Below are 21,693 nucleotides of genomic sequence, written 5' to 3'. Positions count from 1 at the left end.
AAAAAGCCAATCTACATGATATTCCAAACAACATAAAAATCAGGAAGAGAGCTTTTCAACATATAAAGGTTGTTAATCACTGCTACAACATCACATAAAGCTCATGAAATAACCTGACAGAAGTATCTTTTAAATGGAGGCGAAACGGAATTATAAAAACCTGGTGTTACCAATATACATGTTCTTGAAGTAGAAAGACTGGGGAAAAATTCCCAAGCAAAAGTATATAAGTGGCAGAGACGATAATATATTTGACTAAATTAGTGGACTAATTTCCAATGAGGAGGAACAAAAACAGAAAACCTGAACTTTTAGATAGCCATGCCAATGTAGATAGGGAGGGAAGGAGAAAGTGAAGAAGAAAAATGGAAAAATTCACAAGGGAGGAAAAACAAATGACACATTTTTAACACACCCACCCATATACAAAGTGAAAGATCACCTTTGAAATAACCTGAAGCAGTATTAACACTAACTGTAAAATTTAAAGTAACTCAGGGCTTCCCTGGTGGTGCAGTGGTTAAGAATCCTCCTGCCTATGCAGGGGACACGGGTTTGAGCCCTGGTCCGGGAAGATCACACATGCTGTGGAGCAACTAAGCCCGTGCACCACTACTGAGCCTGTGCTCTAGAGCCTGCAAGCCACAACTACTGAGCCCACGTGCCACAATTACTGTAGCCCGCATGCCTAGAGCCTGTGCTCCGCAACAAGAGAAGCCACTGCAATGAGAAGCCCGCACACCGGAACAAAGAGTAGCCCCCGCTCACCGCAACTAGAGAGAGCCCACGTGCAGCAACGAAGACCCAACACAGCCAAGAATAAAAAATAAAAAAATTTTAAAAATAAAGTAACTCATAAAGGGGTAAATAAATGAGGTCTTAAAAGAAAGCACAGGGCCTCCCTGGTGGCGCAGTGGTTGAGAGTCCGCCTGCCGATGCAGGGGATACGGGTTCGTGCCCCGGTCTGGGAGGATCCCATATGCCGCGGAGCGGCTGGGCCCGTGAGCCATGGCTGCTGAGCCTGTGCATCCGGAGCCTGTGCTCCGCAACGGGAGAGGCCACAACAGTGAGAGGCCCGCGTACCACAAAAAAAAAAAAAAAAAAAAGAAAGCACATAAAATAAATTCTACCTTACAATATTTGACCCTACCTACCAATAATAACTTCTTAAAATTATTAATTTGTAACTAATTAACACAAACTAAAATAATAATTAACAGTGCTTTGATATAGAGCTTATACATTTGAAATGAATAGGAATCACAGTAAATCAAAAATACGGTTTAAGCAAAATTATCTGGATAAGCAAAGTTTAACTAAGCTATGTCACTGTAATTAATAAATTTCAATTTAAAAAAAAAGAGTATATTGAATGACAGCACCAATCAGCATTTCTGTTATCAGTATACTGCACCACAGAGCAGCATCATAGAAGTCTTCCACGAAATAAAGCCAGTGTATATGAAATCAACTGCTATCACAATGATGACCTAAGACAGGATTTCTGCTGCCCAAGATCCACATGAAATGTACAATTCTGTAGTCTATGCTACTCACCTTATCTTTGAAGATATGTGGATTTTGGTATATAAAATCTCGGTAACTTTCTGTTCGTACTTTGTCCTAGGGTAGAGAGAGGAAGACGTTGTGTTTACAGGATAGTCTAAACAAATAAAAATATTTAAGGAAGATATTTGCTAATTTATCACACACTTCTAGTTTCCATAGCTACATTTTGCCTGGAAAACCAAGCCCAATCTTTTTTTCCTAAAAGAAAATAATAAAGAATGGAAATAGTAACAACACACAAAGAAAACGTTTAAGAACAACACTGAAAGTCAAATAAGACCCAAGTTCTTAAAAATGTACATATTCTCATCTTGACATGCATTATAAAACTTCAAGTGATAATTAATGCTAGTAGAAGATGAACATGATGTTTTACTCCTTTAAATAGGGCCTGGAATCTAGAGCCTGATTCCCTGTGGTAGAACTATGTTAAAATATGGGAGGAAAAAAACCAAACTAGGTAGATGTAAAAGTTACAGTTACATATGAAAAATGAAGCTCAACTGAGTATAGTTTCCTAAGAAAGTCATTGATCAGCACCTATCTGATTTATAATCCTGTTTTGTTTCTAGAAATGTCTGTAGTAGGAAATGATGCTTAAAAGCCTATAAGCCTAGGGCTTCCCTGGTGGCGCAGTGGTTGAGAGTCCGCCTGCCGATGCAGGGGACACGAGTTCGTGCCCCGGTCCGGGAAGATCCCACATGCCGTGGAGCGGCTAGGCCCGTGAGCCATGGCCACTGAGCCTGCGTGTCCGGAGCCTGTGCTCCGCAATGGGAGAGGCCACAACAGTGAGAGGCCTGCGTACCGCAAAAAAAAAAAAAGCCTATAAGCCTAAAAGTCAATCGCTTGAGCCCCACAGACCATACTGCGAGACTTCTCCACTCTGGAGTCTCACATGACCTGTGATCAAGGCAGGCACTGAATGTTAACATTTATTTTGGTGCATGAACAGAGCTGATTCCCTTTTAAATCACCTCAGCTGAGACACACACTGACAGCAAATTCAGCAGTAAGGGGCTCTGCTGCCAAGTGAGTAAAATGAGTATGATAAAAAATATCTCAGACTGGGAATTCTAGTTTTCAGTTTCACACTAGGTTAAAAAAAAAGAAAAAAAAAGTAGTTACACTAAATACTACAACATAAAACTTTACATAGTCCATACCCTCCAAAAAAAAATTTTATGCCAATACTGGGATTTAAAAAAAACGTACAAAGGGCTTAAATTAAAAGGCAAGCTGTTTTACTTAATTGCTGGATCTAAAAAAGGGAAATTCCATAATTAAGTCCATGTTTTCTGATGGAATTATTTCTAATTGCTTTACAAACAAAATTTTAAATCACGTTTTAAAAATTGAAATCTTTCCCTCAATGTATTTTAAGAATTACTATGGGGTTTCCCTGGTGGCACAGTGGTTAAGAATCTGCCTGCCAATGCAGGGGACACGGGTTCGAGCCCCGGTCTGGGAAGATCCCACATGCCACAGAACAACTAAGCCCGTGCGCCACAACTACTGAGCCTGCGCTCTAGAGCCCAGGAGCCACAACTACTGGAGCCCATGTGCCACAACTACTGAAGCTGCGAGCCTAGAGCCCGTGCTCTGCCACAAGAGAAGCCACGGCAATGAGAAGCCCATGCACCGCAAGGAAAAGTAACCCCCGCTTGCCGCAACTACAGAAAACCCCTGTGCAGCAACGAAGATCCAACGCAGCCAAAAATAAAAAAATTTAAAAAAAAAGAATTACTATGAGAATTTAATGTTTTAAATGAATTTAAACATAGTATTAATTTTAAAACTGTCTTTTTTTTAAAAAAACATACCATTTCATACATTTCTACCATTTTTATACTCTTCTTACACTGTAACCAGTGATTTTTGCTGACACAACAAAACCTACGAAGGGTGAACATCAGTCAAGAAGGCAGTCACTCAGAAAGCTCTCACCAATCACACTGCCTCGCCGCTGCTCTAACTTAATCACTAGCATCCCAACTCCTGTCCTAAATCCATGCACTGCTGCTCAGATCAACTACAATCCTTCATCCAGTCTCTTCCTACACATCCATCTGCTTTCGCTCATATGCTCACCCTGGTGCCATGAAATTCAAAGTCTACTAAACACAGTGCCGTGGACATAGCAGAGCTTCAATTTAATAAATGAATTTTTGAGAGGAAAATTCACTAAACATGAAAATCCAAGCAAATCAAAGACTAGCCCTCAAACCATTCCTAAAAATTTATTCTAACAAAAGACTAACTCTTCAATATAAAATAAGGTAATAAACAGAAATAAAGTTATCTTTTGCACTAACCTAGTAAAACTAAGAAGCACAAAAGAAGAATAAAATTAGAGGTCCAATACTAAGAAGCAAGACAATCTTTTAAGGCTAGTACAGTGTAATGGAATAATTCCTACAAATATTTTAAAAATTTAAGTATAAGACTAAAGACAACAGAAAAGTTAGGATTATAAATTTCACCTATATAAGTAACAGTATGTTTTAAATGTATAGGCTCATGAAGGTGGACAGAATGCAAGAGTCAGCTGCAGACACAATGAGGAAAATGCAGTAACAAAAAATTAATGGTACTATAATCTGTGATAAATGTTCACCAGGATGAACAATGTTTTACTTGGGGGGAAAAAAAAGGAGAGAGAGTGATGCATCTCCGATTTATAACATTAGCAACGATGACTCTTCTTCAGAAAAATAAAGTGGCAAAGGATTTTGAAAGTTAATGTCCACTACTATCCCGTTATCTCTGGAATTCAAAAAAGTTATCTTCACCTTGACTCTGGAAAATAAGATTACAAACTGTCTTTATTTATAATTACAATCACAGCATATGCCAAAAAAGTGTCATTAAAATACCTGTGACTAGTAAGTAACAAAAAATCCAAATAATATTCTTATAAAAGCAAGGCCAATTCTAAGCATAAAAATAAGTCCTGTATGCATGGCTTCTCAATTTTAATTTATTTATAAAGATCAGGTGAGACTCCAGTAGTAGCACAACCTTGAACAAATTATGTGTGCTAAGAATTGTTTTGATAAGAAACAGAAGAAATATTGCTTGATACAAGGCACATTTCATATTCATCCACAGTATGTAACTTAACAAAACATAAAATGGACAAATAGTTCTTTTTGAATGAAATATATCCATATTTCCTATGAAGACTTAATCAAGTTATCTCCAAGGAGAAGGTGGTTACATTGTATAACACCAAAGGGGAATTAAGGCATGGAAAATTATATTAATAAGGAGTCTTAAGTGATTCTCTAAAAGTGAAAACACAGCACTGGAAACTTCCAGCTGGAACTTCTTAAATATATATGTACATCAAAAGGACTTAAAATATTCCATCAGGTGTAAAGATCCTCTAGTTGTTGATACAGAGCTGCAAGGGTCCAGGACAGAGATTTGGAAGTAAGTCCAAACTGGATTTCCCTGATGACTGTACTGAGAGCACTCAGATGTACTATCTTCTAGGAGTCTCAGTAACCTTATCTGTCTGAAAAACCCAGTACAATTTCCATATCAAAAGCATTAAAGTTTCATGGCATTTAAATTGATGGGGTGATTTAAGACGGCAAACATGGGCTTAGATTAACTCCTTTAAAGGAAATATTCTAGACAAAATAAAATTAATTTGAACAGAGAAAATGGAGTATGTCAATTTCTTTTAAACAAATTCACTCTGGACTTAATTTATTACTTAGCAACAGTTATAAGATAACTGTTATTTGTAATGCTATGCAACTACCCAAGTGACAACAAAAAGCACAACCAACTGTGACAAGTCATTAGCAAAGAAATGACATGACATTGCTTTAAAAGACCCCAAGTAATTACAATTACTATTAATCAGCAAACCTCCACTCTGTGATCCTGCAAAACTGACTCAACAAAATATATACATATTAACTACCCATGGTTATTTTAGATGGGCATGTTTCAAGGAACACAGTCTTGGGGCATCCGTAAAATAAACGAATCTTTTGAGGAAGGATTCAGAAAGGAATTTTTCGTTTGTTGGTTTTTAAGAAAAAAAAAGTAGTGGCATCTAAAATTCACAGAGATAAACATTAAAGTTTTCAGTAATGTTTACACTCCAACATTTATTTTACTCTAGTTAGATATTTTCAGTTTTACTGAATTAAAAACCATTTTGCTATTTTATAATCTATAATATAATACATGATAAAATGTACATAATATACCAGGTATACCTAGAAATCTACTTATAGTTTATATGGACATTACCATTATAAAAATTAAAACCAACCAAATTCAAGTATCTGATTTAGGAAATTCTTCTATATAGCAATGATTTCAAATGTAAAAAAGTAATGCCATAACAACTGTGAGAATTATTTATAATTAACTTCGTACGAAAGAATTATTATTCACCCAAACTAAAGTCAGTACTGCTAATTAAAACACTAAAATTAATCATTTCCTTCACACATGAAAAGGCAAACGTATTTTTCTTCCTATTTAAAAGTTGCTCTTGAGAAGACTAAAATCGCCAGCAATTTTTCCAATGTTCTATTTCCAGCAAGAGGCAAGCTCATAATAAAGATTAATAATGATCTTAAACAGAATTTACAGTGTCTCTGATGCTTCTATAATCTTTTCAACCCAAGATGAGCTATCAAGCACCAAAAAGATTTAAAAAGCAGTTCTCAAAAAAACCAAAAACCAAAAAAGCAGTTCTCCCGTATGTATTAAGAACCTTTTTTACTCTATTTTTCCTTTAGTATGGATTTGGTACATTTGTGCTCTTTTCTAACCTTTAGCATTTCTTCATGTATCCCATAATGCCCGTATGAGCTGAAATAAACACCATCCTCATCCTCCTGGAGGTCTGCAATGGCAGTTGTAGATGATGAGCAGGTTCTGACATCTGCGTTCATCACAAAATCCTGAGCAAATTGTCTGTAATCAATTTGAAATACACCCTTGAGACAAGTTTACTGGACCATGAAAAAAGGAAAGGCTAGAGGCAGAGGAAGGGGGAGGGGGAGGAGGGGAGTGCGGGGTGTGATGAGCCTTCTAAATCACATTCTATCTTAAGCAACGGAAAGCTCCCCCTGCTGGATCTTAAGCAATGGCATATTCAAACCCAGCTGGAAGCATTCCTTCTACAAATCACAAAAGCACTGCCAACTGCAGGCTATGGCTGTTTTATCTTTCAAGTGAACAAAATAAGCACACTATGACTTTATTCAACTTTATTATTTCTACTGTTCCAAAATCTTATTTTAGCAGCTGAATCAATATAGCATATTCCAATGCTATGAATATTCTTTAAAACCATAGTATCTCATGGAAGGGTTATATAGGCAGAAAGCAGACCCAAATTGGGAATTATTTACACACATCAACACCATCCGCTCAGGCTCTAAAACTCAGTTCCTTCTCTGATCACAACACATCAAGAATATATGAGGTATATATGGGAGAGAAGTGTAAAGAGGCACATAATAGATTTGTTGGTTACTAGATTACCCAGCATAAAATCTCAGAAAAAGGGAAACTACAATCAGCTATACCATTTTTCCTGCTGAACATTCCGGCAAACCATCAAATGGGTAATCGGGCAATAGCAACCAACTTACAAATCTAATAGGTTAAGCTAGAGGTATATACACTTGGTAGTAATGCAGAATCTCAGACACTACCTATTTCAGGCCTCCTGAATCAGAATCTAGTTTACCGAGATACCCAGGTGATTCGTATGCACATTAAATTCTGACAAGTACAAAGCCAGCAGAATGTTAATCTACTCACTAGAGAAAACCATCCTTTGTAGCTGGTTTTCTGATTACATACTTCATCATAATTATATTTTGATTCTTTAAACACAAAAATTTCAACCCTGTATTTTCCCCAAACCTAAAAAATATTAATCCCTACACTTTAAAAAGTCCAGGAGAGGAAAAGTAAAATGGAGAAATCTATTAGAAATAAGGTAATTCAAAGGAAGGCAATATCAAGGAACAAAAAGCACTCAAGAGGAAAACACTCCCCAGAACAATTATCATTAGTACAAAAGTAATTATAAAGAAATATAAGAGGACAGATAAAACTACAGAATTTTATGTTAATCAACTATATCCACAATGTATAAAAAATACTGCATATCTTTAATATTACTGAAATTAAGTATCTACACTATGCTTTCCAGTATATGAAATATTTTACCATATTCTACCTTTTTATGAATTATATTATTTTGGGGATCTAAACAATTAATTTTCTATAAGATTGATAAATTACTTCATTCTTTGCAGATCCTCACGTGCTCCAGCTAATGCAGCTTCAGCAGACAGTGCCCTGGCTTCCATGTGTTTCAATTTTTCAACAACTGATGTATTTTCTCTGAGTCCATTGGGGTATGAGAATGGAACTGACACGGGTTCATAAAGATCTTCTACATCTAAATAAATAAATGGACATTATTATCAGGCCATCTTATAACAATGAAGCACATATAAATGTGTTACGAATAAATATATACTAAGTGCCTATTATGCGGCCAACTGAGAAAAATTAGTACTTTTAATTAAATAAATATTTAATACCCAAACTATTCCAATTTGAGTTTAAAAAGCATGCTGTTAGTCTAAGCTTTTCACTAGTTGGCTAAACAGAACACATAAATAAGCATTAATTGTACTGAACCAAACCCAGGAAGAAACAAAAAAGTAGAAGGAAAAAACTCGTATTTATTGATCATCAGGTATCTTTCAAGTTCATGCATTACATCTCATTCCATCTTCAAAACAAACCTAAAATATAAACATTTATCCCTATTTTAAGACATGGGAAAAATAAATTTCAGAGAAACTGACTAGCCCAAAGTCATGTAGCTGTTTAATGAAGGAACTACAATTCAAACCCATGCCTGCCTTCCCAGCCCGTGTTCTTGCCACCACACAGGGCCATCTCCAGCCTCTGGGTCTTTATCTGTAGAATAACAGGTATAACATTTAGATATTCCTTAAAGACAGTGTATAGGTAAGGAATTCTGTACATTCAATAACTTTTTCATCGTGGGTAAGGTGGTGTGCAATCTATATACTGTCTTATTGCTGACATTATTAAATATCCTAATTCCTAATATTATTTAAAATTCTTGATTTAAATTTAATTTCACTATATGTAAATCATTAACTTCTGCTATAGAAGTTAATATATGTAAGTCATTAACTCTGCAAACAGAAGTTAATATATGGAACTAGTGAGTTTTACAAAATCCCAATGTCCACTGACCGGTCTAATTAACTGTGCAATCAACTTAAAGCAATAAAAACAATGCAGATATTATACTGTCTCCTCAGTACAGCTCTGAGGGAAACACGACTTTTTTTTTCCTATTCAGTTCTTACCTGCAACACTTCTTTAGAGCTGGGACAAAATAACTAAGCTTAACAAATATATGATAATATTACAGCTTAGAGACTAGAGCTTAAATTGAACTTGTTATAAAAGCAGTACGGGTGTGCCATGAAACTCTGAACAGTCTAGCAGAATACTGACTTGTTGTTTTAAAAAACTACAGATTCATCCACTATTTAGTTCACCAAAAATTAATGAGAGCAACAAAATATTGCCAAACTATTAAAGGATGGTGTACCATATTTTCTACTTGCTACTACAACTCTCATTGTGTACCTTGTCTTTAAAATTCTTCACACTGTCTGCAAACCACCTTGTTAGTTTAAGTTATGGATTAGAACTAAACAAAGAAATTGGTTTCTTTGTTTTGGCTAGTTTCTCTATTTTGCTTTCTGCTGCAAGAAGTGAGTCAGAATAAAAGCTGTTAGCATTAATAACACAGTTGTCCCTTGGTATCTGTGGGGGATTTGTTCCAGGACCCCCCTCCCTCAGATACCAAAACCCGCAGATGCTCAAGCCCTGGGATAAAATGGCATATTCAAATATAACACTTTAAATCATCTCTAGATTCCTTATAATACCTAACACGATGTAAATGCTATACAAATAGTTATAAATACAATGTAAATAGTTGTCACCGGGCAGCAAATTCAAGTTTTACTTTCTGAATTTCTGGAATTTTTTTTTCCCTGAATTTTTTTTTTTTTTTTTTTGCAGTACGTGGGCCTCACTGTTTTGGCCTCTCCTGTTGCGGAGCACAGGCTCCGGACACGCAGGCTCAGCAGCCATGGCTCACGGGCCCAGCCGCTCCATAGCATGTGGGATCTTCCTGGATCGGGGCACGAACCCATGTCCCCTGCATCGGCAGGTGGACTCTCAACCACTGCGCCACCAGGGAAGCCCTTCCTGAATATTTTTGATCCAAGGTTGGTTGAATCCAAAAATGCAGAACTCCCAGATATGAAGGCCAACTGTACACAGATAATTATATATTAAAGGTTAAGTGTATAGCTTTGAAAAGGAGAAAGGATTCAGTAAACATTAAGATGCATAGCTATAATATATCAAAACAGTCTAAAGTCCTAAACCATATTCAGGAAGATGAATTTCCACACCTACATTCTGTCCCAGGAGGTTCAAATCACCTGGATACTTCATTTTGGCACTGAAAACTACCATAAAAATAGTCAATTTATCAGGAAGACATAACAATTATAAATGAGAATAAACCTCACAAAGGAGCTTCAACATACACAAAGCAAAAGCTGATAGAATTAATGGCAAAAAAAGACAATCCTCTAATCACAGAGATTTAAATACACCCCTATCAACAACTGACAGAGGTAGATTTTTAAAAATCCAAAAAGACATAAAAGATCTGAACAAAAATATTCAGCACCGTGATTTATAGAATACTGCACCCAATAACTGTATCTTGACACTTTTGAAGAACACTGATCAGTAATTTAGCAGACTGTCCCTCAACCTGGGATCACCTGATGATTTTTCATTATTAGAATGAGGTTAAACATTTTTGGCAAGAACAGCAGAGAAATGACGTTGCCTCCTCAGAGCATTACACCAAGGGGTTCATGGCGTCAGTACACTTATTACTGGTGACGTTAACCTTGATCACTTGGTTATGGTAGTGTCTGTTTGGTTTCTCCACTCAAAAGTTTAACAGCTCCTTTGTAGTTAACCAATTTCTTGGGGGACATACTTTGAACTATGCAAATCCTATCTCACCTGCCTAAATTTTCACCCACTAATCTTAGCATGCATGGGTTGCTCTTTTCTGCAAGTTACTACTGTGGTGTTTGCCTAATGCTGATTTTCTGTTTCTGTTTTTCCTTTGACATTTATTAATAGGAATTCTACGCTGAAGTGGAGCTACTCCTTCCCATTTATTTAGTTGCTTATTCCTGTCAAGAAGAATTCATGGACATTTATTTTATCCTGTGGGTTAAAACCCAATACTGTCATTTTCTGTATTGATTAAATTCTTCTAGCTTTGGCCATTAGGAGGTCCTTCAGGTTGGTTCCTGTGTTCTTTAGGTTAAGTCCCCTCTTCCCCCACTTTTTCTTAAGTACTTCCTAATTTTCTGGAACAAGATATCCTAGACTTATCTTGTATTTTCCCTGCCCCACCTGGAAATCAATCACCTCTCCAAGGACCCTTGGTTCCTTTTATTAATAAAGGATTATAAATCAAGATCTGGGCACTAGGTATGCTCATTGCTACTGGGGTTTTTCTAGGCCCTTTCAGCAGAGCTAGGAAGTATATGTATTATACTAACCCCCCCCACACACACACATCTATATTTCTGTATCTGTCTGTCTGTCTAAGAAAAACTATGAATTTACACTGACACTTCTGATTACAATTTGTCAACACAGGACTTATTTCATCCTTCATTTCCTTATCTGAAACCTCATTCTCCAACTGTGAGAAACCTGGCTTTTATCCATAATGTTTTAAAAATAAATTTATTAATTTCATTTATTTATTTTTGGCTGTGTTGGGTCTTTGTTGCTGCGTGTGGGCTTTTTCTAGTTGTGGTGAGTGGGGGCTGCTCTTCGTTGCGGTGAGCAGGCTTCTCATTGTGGTGGCTTCTCTGGTTGCAGAGCACAGGCTCTAGGCGTGCGGGCTTCAGTAGTTGTGGCTTGCGGGCTCTAGAGCGCAAGCTCAGTAGTTGTGGCGCACGGGCTTAGTTACTCCACGGCATGTGGGATCTTCCTGGACCAGGGCTCAAACCTGTGTCCCCTGCACTGGCGGGCAGATTCTTAACCACCGTGCCACCAGGGAAGCCCCATCCATAAATTATTAACTTACTTGTTCCATTGTAGCATACACAAAAATAGTGTCAGAATTGCTAATTCTTACCCTGCAAGAAATGCCTTTTCTTACTGGATTACAACGTTGATGCAGTTCTTTTTATCTGTAGCCTCAGCACAACATCCATTAAAGGTTTCAGTTACTCACCTAGTTATTTTCCTCCCCACTCCCTGCAGTATGGTTACATTATTCCTTTGTATTACAGTTCAGTTCATCTGTTAGCGCCTGCATACCATTTCACACCAGTACCACCCTTGTATGCATACATCCTCGTTGTTTCAATTGTTGATTTTTTTGATTACATGAAAGCTATAAAAAACATTACTATAGTCCTGAGAGTTGGAGCTATACAAAGAGATATACTCAGCGAAGTGTCACTCGATCCTCATCCCCGTTACCTCAATCCCACTGCGCCCTTCCTTCCAACCTCTTCCCACAAACCCCATTCAGTAACAATCTCTTCAGTTTCTAGTTTATCCTTCCTGTATTTCTTTTGCACAAATGAGCAGACGCATAAGCATTTTCTTAAATCTCTTTCTTATGTGAAGAGTATCATAGTATTCTTAGATATTCTTAGATATTCATAGATATTCATAGATATTCTTTTGAGCTTTGCCTTTTTCATTTGACAGTATGTCCTGGATAACCATACCACTGACATGACTTATCACCAATGATGTTAACCTTCATTACCTGGCTAAGGCAGTGTTTGCCAGGTTTCTCCATCAGTATAGTTACTTCTCCCCACTTACACTGTACTTTCATTGCCTATTTTCTTAGTCATCTCCTTTTTAAATTTAGTCATCTTTATATTCTCAAAGCCTAATACAAAGCAGATGCTCAATAACTATTTACTGAAAGACAGTGCAGGTGAAATGGTCAGTAATCAAGCCAGGAGTCATGAGAATGAAGAACCTTCTCTTCCATCTCTCTACACCAATGGCCAGGAGAACAGACCTTTTGCTTTTTTTTTTTGGCTGTGCCATGCGGCTTGTGGGATCTTAGTTCCCTGACCAGGGTTCAAACCCCTGCCCCCTGCAGTGGAAGCATGGAGTCCTAACCACCGGACCACCAGGGAAGTCCCACAGATCCTTTGAGAGACACGGGCGGTGCACTAACAAGCATGCCCAGTTCAAGTTCCACCTCCTTTACTAGGCCCTTTAACTGTTCCAGATCTCTGTCGTGACTTCTTCATCTAAACTCCTTAGAACTTATTTACTAGTAACAATAAATTCTCCTTCATTAAGCACTTAACTCTCTGACAGGCACTGTGCTAATATGCATTATCTTTGTAACAATTTTATAAGGTAGGTGTCATTATCACCTTTTTATAAATTAAAATTAAGTCTGAAAGAAGTTAATATACCTTTGGAGAGTGAAGAGGTCAATACCGATCTGTATCCACAGTGACCAGCAAATAGCACTCGGTATCTGTTGATCTGAGTAATCTCTTCCTCTTCTGAACTGCACTATTTTTCCTACTTCTCATGATACTTACTATATTCCACCTTATCTTATAATACAGGACAGTCATTCAAAACCAAAACACTCCTACTATTAGACTGTGGGCTCCGAATGGGAAGGATTCATTTCTTCATGTTTCTGAAGTATTTAACGTACTACTTTCAACCTGTGAGTGTTCAATTTTGAGTTTAGGGAGTCACGAAGAACACCTAGTGGGCACTTTGTCATGTATCAAAGAGACCACTTTGGTTACTTCGAGGAGAAATAAAATTTAATAGAAGTTGTAAAAGTGGGAAAGAATCAACCTAGGCCTCACCAAATTTTAGAGGTAGCAAGTTGGAAATCTGGCCCTAGTTCTCATTTTATAGATGAAGACCTAAAAAACAGAAAGCTTAAGTGCTTTGTCCAGGGTCACTTAGTTCCTGAATCCTACATTAAGGTTCTTACTACTGCATCACACTGCCACACAACTTCTCTTGATGGTACTTCTCAAGGAAATGAGTGGTTTTCCACAGTTCCCACTTACCAAAGGACTGCTCAAATGCACACTGTCAAACTACTATCTGTGAAGGTATGTGTCTGTTTAGAATGGTCTTGCTGATCTGAAGACAGCAAACCCCTCTATCTCACCTAACTGGCACAAAAAACATGAAAGAAAGCATAAATTAAAAAAACAATAATAAATCATGAACTCCAACAAATTAGACCTATAGAGAGCCAACAGAATTTTCATAAGATTCCTGTTCAGTAAGGAATGAACCAAAGCACAGAGCAAGAAACTAAGAAAGCTACAGTCAAAAGATGAGTGACCCTGCCACAAGGGAGGCTTAAGAGTTAGTGTACATGGGGAATTTTCGTGGAATCTGTCCTGCACCAAAACAAAAGCTCCATAAATTAGATGTCTTAAGAAAAGTCAAGCATCTGATTGGATTATGAGGTAAAAACAGCAACATTATTAAATTTACTTAAATCTATTAAATATTAAATATACTGATTTAAATTTATTTAAATTTAAAATTTCGCCTATTTTAATTACATTAAAAATCAGTCTGACAACTAAAAATTATTCTCTCAAGTCTCCCTATGTTTCAAAACATCTTTTACACAATGTTTAACCCAAGCTCATATTCCTCCCTGGTAACTGTTAGTGTGACTATCACTTTCTAAGTGACTTAACGTTCCTACTGAAACCAACTACCTGACGAGGTCTTTAGAGAATCAAGAGGATGATATATTTTCCTGTAACACCTAACCACTCTTTTGCCATAACAAATGACCCTGCTTTAAAGTAGATATTATATGTTCATCTTACCAAATTGAAGTAAAAGGTCATCTTCTAATACCGGCTTTAAATACTCTTCTTTCTCCCAAGGCACTGGGTTGTATATGGAATTCATATATTCAACTGGAGGATTCTGGAAGTAAAATTAATTGCACATTTTTTCACTGCACATAAACACAAAAACCCCCTACCAAAAAACTGGGAAAATTAAACAAAGGAAATCATGTCTACATCACACAAAATCTCTATTTAAAGAGTCTATGTTCACCTGCTATTTCATTAACTTGACTGGATGATTGCTTAATTGTTTCAATGCACAGTTTTATATCGTTTGGATTTTGAGGAAATGGCAATATAAACATCAACTGACTAGAACAAAGTATTTACAAAAGCAGAACAAAAAGAGCAACCAAAGCACTTAAAAATCGCACTAGAAATTATTTCTGATTTTATAGAAAGACTATCAGTATTCCCCTTTATCTGACAGTGAATTACTTTGCCACATGACATTGATTCATCTCTTACACAAAATTAAAAACCACACTTAAGTATGGTATGTATCCATTTACTTGGTGCTGTATGTTGTGCTAGTTCCTAATGTCCATGATTCCCCCAATATGATGAGTATCAAATTTAAAACAGTTCCTTATATAGCAGTTCCTCATATTCTTTTAAAAATAGGTGCATTGATAATCGCTGTAGTACTTCTTCAGGTTTTAAACAAAACTGTAGATTAAGCTACCACCTTACCTTAAGTCTAATAAAATTTATTAGTTTAATGTATCCATAAAATTCAAGTCCTAAAAGGGAAAAAAAAATAATTCACCTATTTTAACATAACATGAGTTTTGTTTCATTAACCTGCTTCAAAGATGCTTCTCTGGTTAGACAATAAAATATTTCTGTCCTCTAAAGTACTACTTAAAAATTTCGAATTTTTTATTAAGAACTAGAAACAGTAACTCTGACACTTCAGAATATTTTAATCAAGAAACAGAAAGGAGAAATTTTTAAGTGCTTTTCTTGCATTTCTGAAAAATCGGAAATTATTTTAAAAATTCTACTCACTTATCAGAACAATACAAATGAGGAAAATTAGGCCCTTGATTTTACCAAGTATTTGGCAGTTAATACTAGAGTTGATACTAAAGTTTCTAAATCCCCAATTTTTATGGTACCTACCAAACTATAATTTTGCCAGGACACAGAGCTTTTACATTAAGTTAAATGATGCAAATGAAAAAATAGTGAGGCTTGTTATCTGGTTCTCATCTTTTCAGAAATGAAGCAGCATTTAAAATAAGGGAAAGCAATAGCATATCCAACCAATTATTATTTGTCATGAGAAATACTGTTATGAGAACATACCAGCATATAAAAATGTTTCATATGCGTAATAGCACACAAAAACCCCTATTTGGTACTGAAAAGATATAAAATTATATAAAGTACGGTTCCAATTCAGTTTTAAAATGCACATTAAAAACATGAAAAAAAAATGAAACTAAGTCACTTATATCTTACAAAAGTAGTTGGAGTTGAATTTATGATTCATAAACATACTGTATCATATGTTTATCTGAGACCCCAAATCTGCCTAATATTTGGTATTCTTCAGTAATGTCCTTTCTAGTTGTTAGTAAATACAGGGACCAAAAAGCCAATTCTATATTTAGTTAATATTAGTGGAATACTGTAGCTCTTCTATATTCATTTAAATTAGAAGGCTTTAATTTTAAGTATGTTCAGATGCAAGTTTCAATAGAATCATCAGCTGAATCTCTGGATTACCACTTTAACTTTAGCACTTGCTTTTTCCACACTCTCTTACCAAACTCCTTATAAAACTCAATCTTGTATGCCTTGAAGTCCATGTTATGCTTTGACCTGATAAGTTGTCTTTTTTCATAATGATCCACCTCCTTTTCCAAAGTCCACCTCTATCCTTTGCTCTCCCTAATTCTAATATCCACGCTCCTTGTCTTCCTAATTCTAAAATGATTAAAATGTAATCACATGCCAAGGATTTTTTGTTGTTTTTTTTCCCCTTTTTAGTTGTGAAGGCAATTTAAGCTTAAATACAGTGAATCATATCTGGAAGAATGACTTATTTATCAATCTTTCCTCAAAAGCCATTTGTCAAAAACACGCCATTTTCGTAAGTTGTTGTCATGTGTTTCACTATATTGGACTTGTATAGGAAAGGAATGGTCTGGAAAAACATAATGTTTGAACTTAAATTTCTCAACTAAAATTTTCTTTATTCTAAAAATTACTCACCATGTTTATGAACCATGTTATCAATATTAAATTGATGCTCAGACTTACAGTGTGAAAATGTTTCTTCAGCAGATGTAAATAACCTGAAAAACCAAGCAATAGCTTCATGAAATAGTCCCCTAAGAAGTCTAAATACTGACTTCATGTTAGATATAAACTTTTCCCCCTCACTCTGCAGGTTTCCAGTTTTACTTCCAATTAATTAAAAAAAAACAAACACACCTGTAGAGAGGAACCCAGCACTCCTAAAGGGAATTAGGACTTCTGAGTCCCATTTTACACCTAAAACAAACTACCCTTTAAAATGTTGAGCTTAATTTGCTAAATAATAGCACTGAATTTATCACAAGGCTTTTAAGAAAGAGAACTCCCTTTGACAGACTGGGTCTCCTAAGACATGAAAAATTCACTGCATAAGATTCTTTACTCCTCTAAGTATCAACTCTGCTTTCAGAGGCTCTGAACTGACACAGCTCAAACTGCTTTTAGAAATAAAGCATAAAATCTAATTTTATAGCTGGTAAATTCCCAAAGTGCCATATTTCAAAAAGTGGTCTTACAGTGCTCCCCAAGGATTTGTATTATAGACACTGTGAGGCCCAAGCTCCTTTATTCTGTGACCTGCAAAACTGAAGGACGTGTAATAAGATAAGAACACGCGGCAGAGAACCTGCATTACCTCTTCTATATGCTTAGCACATATGCAGTTTTCAACAAACGTTTACTGAGAGAGCTTATTTATACAGTATTTACACAGCCTATCACAAAGAAGTACCTCCCTGATGCTCAATAAATATTATTTTTTGACGACTAGAATATATGCAGACATCCCGTACCCACCCACATGAGGCTACACGTGGGAACAATGACGAATCATCAGACGCTAATATACCACCAATCAGCACCATGCTCAGACTCAGGGGATACTGATAAAATGTTATTAGAGTAACACTGGCCAGTGCCAACCAGGCCTCTTTCATGCCCACTTGCCCAGGACAGCAGCCAAAGTCAAAGATGAAGAGGCAGAATTTTAAGTGGAAAAAACATGGATTTGGTTATAAGACAAACCACAGCTTTGTGACTTTGAACAAGTTACTGGTATTGCAGCGTCTTTTTCCCTAAGTGAAAATGGCATCAATTTCTTCCCCTTCAATGGCGGGGGGGGGGGGGGGGAGCCCCTAACAAAGGTGATTCTTTAAACGGCTCAAATGGAACTATTACACCTGATTAAGCTTTCTGTCAAAGAACTATAGAATGGGAGAGCCTGAACAGTTCTAGAAGGTTGAGGGATTTAATCAAGTTTAGTGACTCCCACACTTGTTACTCTTTAGAATCACTTCAGATAGGATCTTTGTAGAAACAGATTCCTAGATCTTATCCCTGATTTAGAAGGGCTGAGGTGCACAGTTTAGTATCTGTGTATTTTTTGCTTGTGTCTCAGGTGACAGAGGTGCACAACCAGATGTGGAAACCACAGATCCGGCCCAGAACCCTTTCATTTTACACAAGGGGAAACTGAGGCCCATCGAAGTGAAGCAGTGTAACCTGGCTTCCAGTTCATGTCTCCTCCCTGTAAACCACTGTGGGTCTTCCGGCTCAACAAACCCTCGCTCCGGACTTCCAGGGCAGCCACTCGGGCTGGACTCCAGAGGAGCAAACCACACAGACCCACGGGGCCCGGCCACCCTAGGGCTGGCGCCTCGCGCTGCGGTGGACGAACCTGTCACAGAACAGGCAGGGGGTCTGCTGCTTGTCGTGGGGGAGATCAGCATCTTCCTCATCCTCCCAGGCGGCCTCGTCACCGCTGTCTGACAGTCCTGGTAGGTCCTCCTCCTCCTCCTCCACAGCGCCCCGGCCGCCTAGCACACGCAAACGGTCAGCTCTGCCTCGGATCCCAGTGCCAGGCGGGCGGACGAGGGGCAGCAAAGCGAGGACGCTCTGGGCCCGGCGGGCCCTCCCCCGCACCTCCCCCTCCCTCTTTGCAGGGCCCCACCACCCCGGCTCCGCGTCCCAGGCGCAGGGGGAGGGGAGGGGCTTTCACCGGCCCCACGGCGGCGCGGCCTGGATGCTGAGGGGCCCGGGGTACCCACCGTCTGCGCCCGACGCTAACGAACACATGGCGGCGGTGCCGTGAGAGCCCGGCGCGCCTGGGGGCGGGGACCAGGCTGGAGAGCGCACGCGCAACCGCCTCCGAGCCCTCCCGGCCCGAGAACCCGGGAACGAGCGTGAGTGTGAGCGTGAGTGTGAGCGTGAGCACGAGCACGCGGCGGGGCCGAGGCTCCGGGAACCCTGCGGCGCCTGGAAACAGGAGAGCGCGTGGGCCGGCTCGAGAGCACTTCCGGCCTCGGGGCCGCTGCGTTGTTCACGTGAGCTGGGGTGGGCGGGGCGATAACCCGGGGTCCGCCTCCTGCCGCAGGGTTGACGCAGCGGGCGCCGAGTAAGCGCTGAAACCTGGCCTGGGCGTTGCAGGCTCGGAGCTGGCTTTTGTGTTCTCCTCGGGCTGCGGCAGGCCTTAGCGGGAGGTCCTAAACCGCGGCCCAGAGCCCAGAGGTGGAAGCGGTTCTGCAGTCGGCCTCGCGCCCCCTGTGCGTCCCTTATTCGAGGGATGAGCAGCTAGTGGTGGGGCGACCTGCTCGCTGCGCCCTCTGGTGACGGAGGAGGTCGAACGCAGGCGGGAGGCTGGTACTCCACACTGGTTCCGGGGCTCCCTAGTCCCTGTGGGATGCGGCTGGGGAGAGGGAACTGCAGGGGCCAGCGGGTGTACCAGGGGCCACAGAGGGGCCAGAGCCTCGAGGGCTATTTTAAGGAGTTTAGTCTTTAAAGTGTATGTCCCAAGTTCTAGTGCCAGGTGCTAGCAGTGGGCTTGGCACAAGTTTATCCAGTTAAATTGACTACCACGGACTACCAGGCTCTGCATAATCCGCCTAACATCTCACCTCAACCCTCCACCTTGGGCCCCATCCTCCAGCCTTTTATTTGGTGCTAATCATTTTCCCACCTCAAGGTCTTTGCTAAGAATGTTCTACAACGAGGGTAGATACTTTTTGTCTCAGCCAGAAAGTCTTTCCTCAGGCCATCTTTTCTAAAGTAGTTTCCACTGTCATTCCAGCAGCCTCCTGTTAGTTTCTTACTTATCACCTACCATTTGCTTTTTCCTTTCTTTCTTTCTTTAGTCACAACACTGTTTGAGCATGAGGGTAGGACCATGTCTCTACCTTCATTTCTCTGGCACGTATTATATGGCCTAACTCATAGGTAGGTACTCAATATTAATTTGCTGAATGAAGAAAAACTTGCTGAATGAGAACGATGCCTTGTATTATTGCTAAGCTCTTCTGAATGCACTCCTTTCCCTTGACTGTAAACCCCTAGAGGACAGAATCCATCAAATATTAGTTTGGAAGCCCCCTTATATTGCAGGCCACTGCCAGAATATCTGCTGGCTTTGCTGGGTTAGACTTATTATTCACTGATGTAGACCCACTGCCTACGTGCCCAGTGGCACATAGGAGGCATTTCAATAAGCTGAATGAACTTCAAGGTCATTTGTTGCCTGGGCTCATCCAGCTTTTTCCTTCATCCTTCCAACATACTCTCCAGCAAGGCCCATCTTCTCCCCGTCTGCATAACATTTGGAGGGAAACCTGCTAAATCCCATTAACACTCAATCATTCCATGTTACAGCGAAGTAACACCCAGTCCAGAGGAGTGACTGGGCCAGAATCTTGTTCCTTGAAGTTTATGTGTCTCCACAATGCTGGGCTTAGGAGGGAACAGCTTTTTTCTTTACTCCAAAGATAAACACAGACCCTCTCCCATCACCCCACTTCACTACTGAGATCAGAAAAGAATGTTGAACAAGAACTGACAGAAGGTTTGTGGGTAAGGAATTTCAACACACAGAATAACTTAAAACTGGCCACTGGGTTTAGCTGCTTTTAGAGCCCACCAGCCTCAGGATATCCTCATGGAGTCCCCTTAATTCGTGCTTCACTTCTTGGAGCCCATGCTTGTTATCACCTAAACAAACAGGCTCTTCAGAGTCCAGCCCCAAAGGAACCCCACCTGGCAGGAGGAAGATGTTCCTTCCATCTCCTTCCTAAAGCCCACATTCCAAGTCCTCACCCCATCCTAAAATATGCCTCTTTCCTAGATGACTGACATTGGGAATGTCCAATCCCTTCTAAAGACAGACAGACACACACACACACACACACACACACACACTAAAGGAGTCTGCTGAAGCTTGAAATTTATTACTTTGCTTCCGCCAGCACAGAAGTTAAGACAAATTTCACTACTATCCTTTGTTCCATGATGGAAATTAACAGTGTTTTCCTCTTGACTCTGACCCTTCCTTCTGCCTCTTCCTTTCCTTTTCCATAGTTTTTAAACTGAAGCACTTTGAGATATACATTTACTGGCTGTGTGAACATTTTGTAGTTAATCATTAGAGGGATCCTAGACCATGGAAGAAACCCAAATATTTCTATTTTATTCATCCATGGCATGTACTGATCCAGTAACAATTAACTGGAACTTCCTGGAAATATACAGATACTGGATGCTCTTGCAGAGTAGTTAAAAACAGAAGCTATGGATTCAGGCTCACTTGGGTTAGAATCCTGGCTCTGCCATTTCCTAGCTTCAGGCTTCAGCTTTAAGCCCTTGGGCAAGGCATTTAACCACAGTGAGCCTCGGTTTCCCCACCTAAGATAGGGGGATGATAGTACTGCCTGTAAGAATTATAAAGATTGTTTGGAGGGTTAAAGGACAGACATCATGGGTAAAAGCTGGCAATTAGCAAGCACTTGATATATATATTAGCTGCTATTCTATAATCCCATTGGCC

General features: G+C 39.1%; 1 protein-coding gene across 1 annotated transcript in view; it reads right to left on the bottom strand.

Annotated features, from left to right (window-relative positions):
- PRMT3 (protein arginine methyltransferase 3) overlaps positions 1–18,959 on the bottom strand; it is a gene marked incomplete at both ends in the record, with an annotated part of 141,017 nt that extends 122,058 nt beyond the window's left edge. Inside the window, 8 exons of the mRNA XM_079709186.1 lie at positions 1,558–1,623; positions 6,369–6,513; positions 7,858–8,017; positions 14,592–14,694; positions 15,312–15,361; positions 16,842–16,924; positions 18,562–18,700; positions 18,932–18,959. Of these exons, the coding sequence (XP_079565312.1) occupies positions 1,558–1,623; positions 6,369–6,513; positions 7,858–8,017; positions 14,592–14,694; positions 15,312–15,361; positions 16,842–16,924; positions 18,562–18,700; positions 18,932–18,959 (774 nt within the window). The remainder of the gene's footprint in view (positions 1–1,557; positions 1,624–6,368; positions 6,514–7,857; positions 8,018–14,591; positions 14,695–15,311; positions 15,362–16,841; positions 16,925–18,561; positions 18,701–18,931) is intronic.
- Between the last annotated feature and the right edge of the window lie 2,734 nt (positions 18,960–21,693).

Source organism: Hyperoodon ampullatus, assembly GCF_949752795.1.
Source record: "Hyperoodon ampullatus genome assembly, chromosome: 7".
Lineage (NCBI taxonomy): Eukaryota > Metazoa > Chordata > Mammalia > Artiodactyla > Ziphiidae > Hyperoodon > Hyperoodon ampullatus.
The sequence above is the reverse complement of the archived record's forward strand: the minus strand, read 5'-3'. Positions and strand labels throughout refer to the sequence as shown.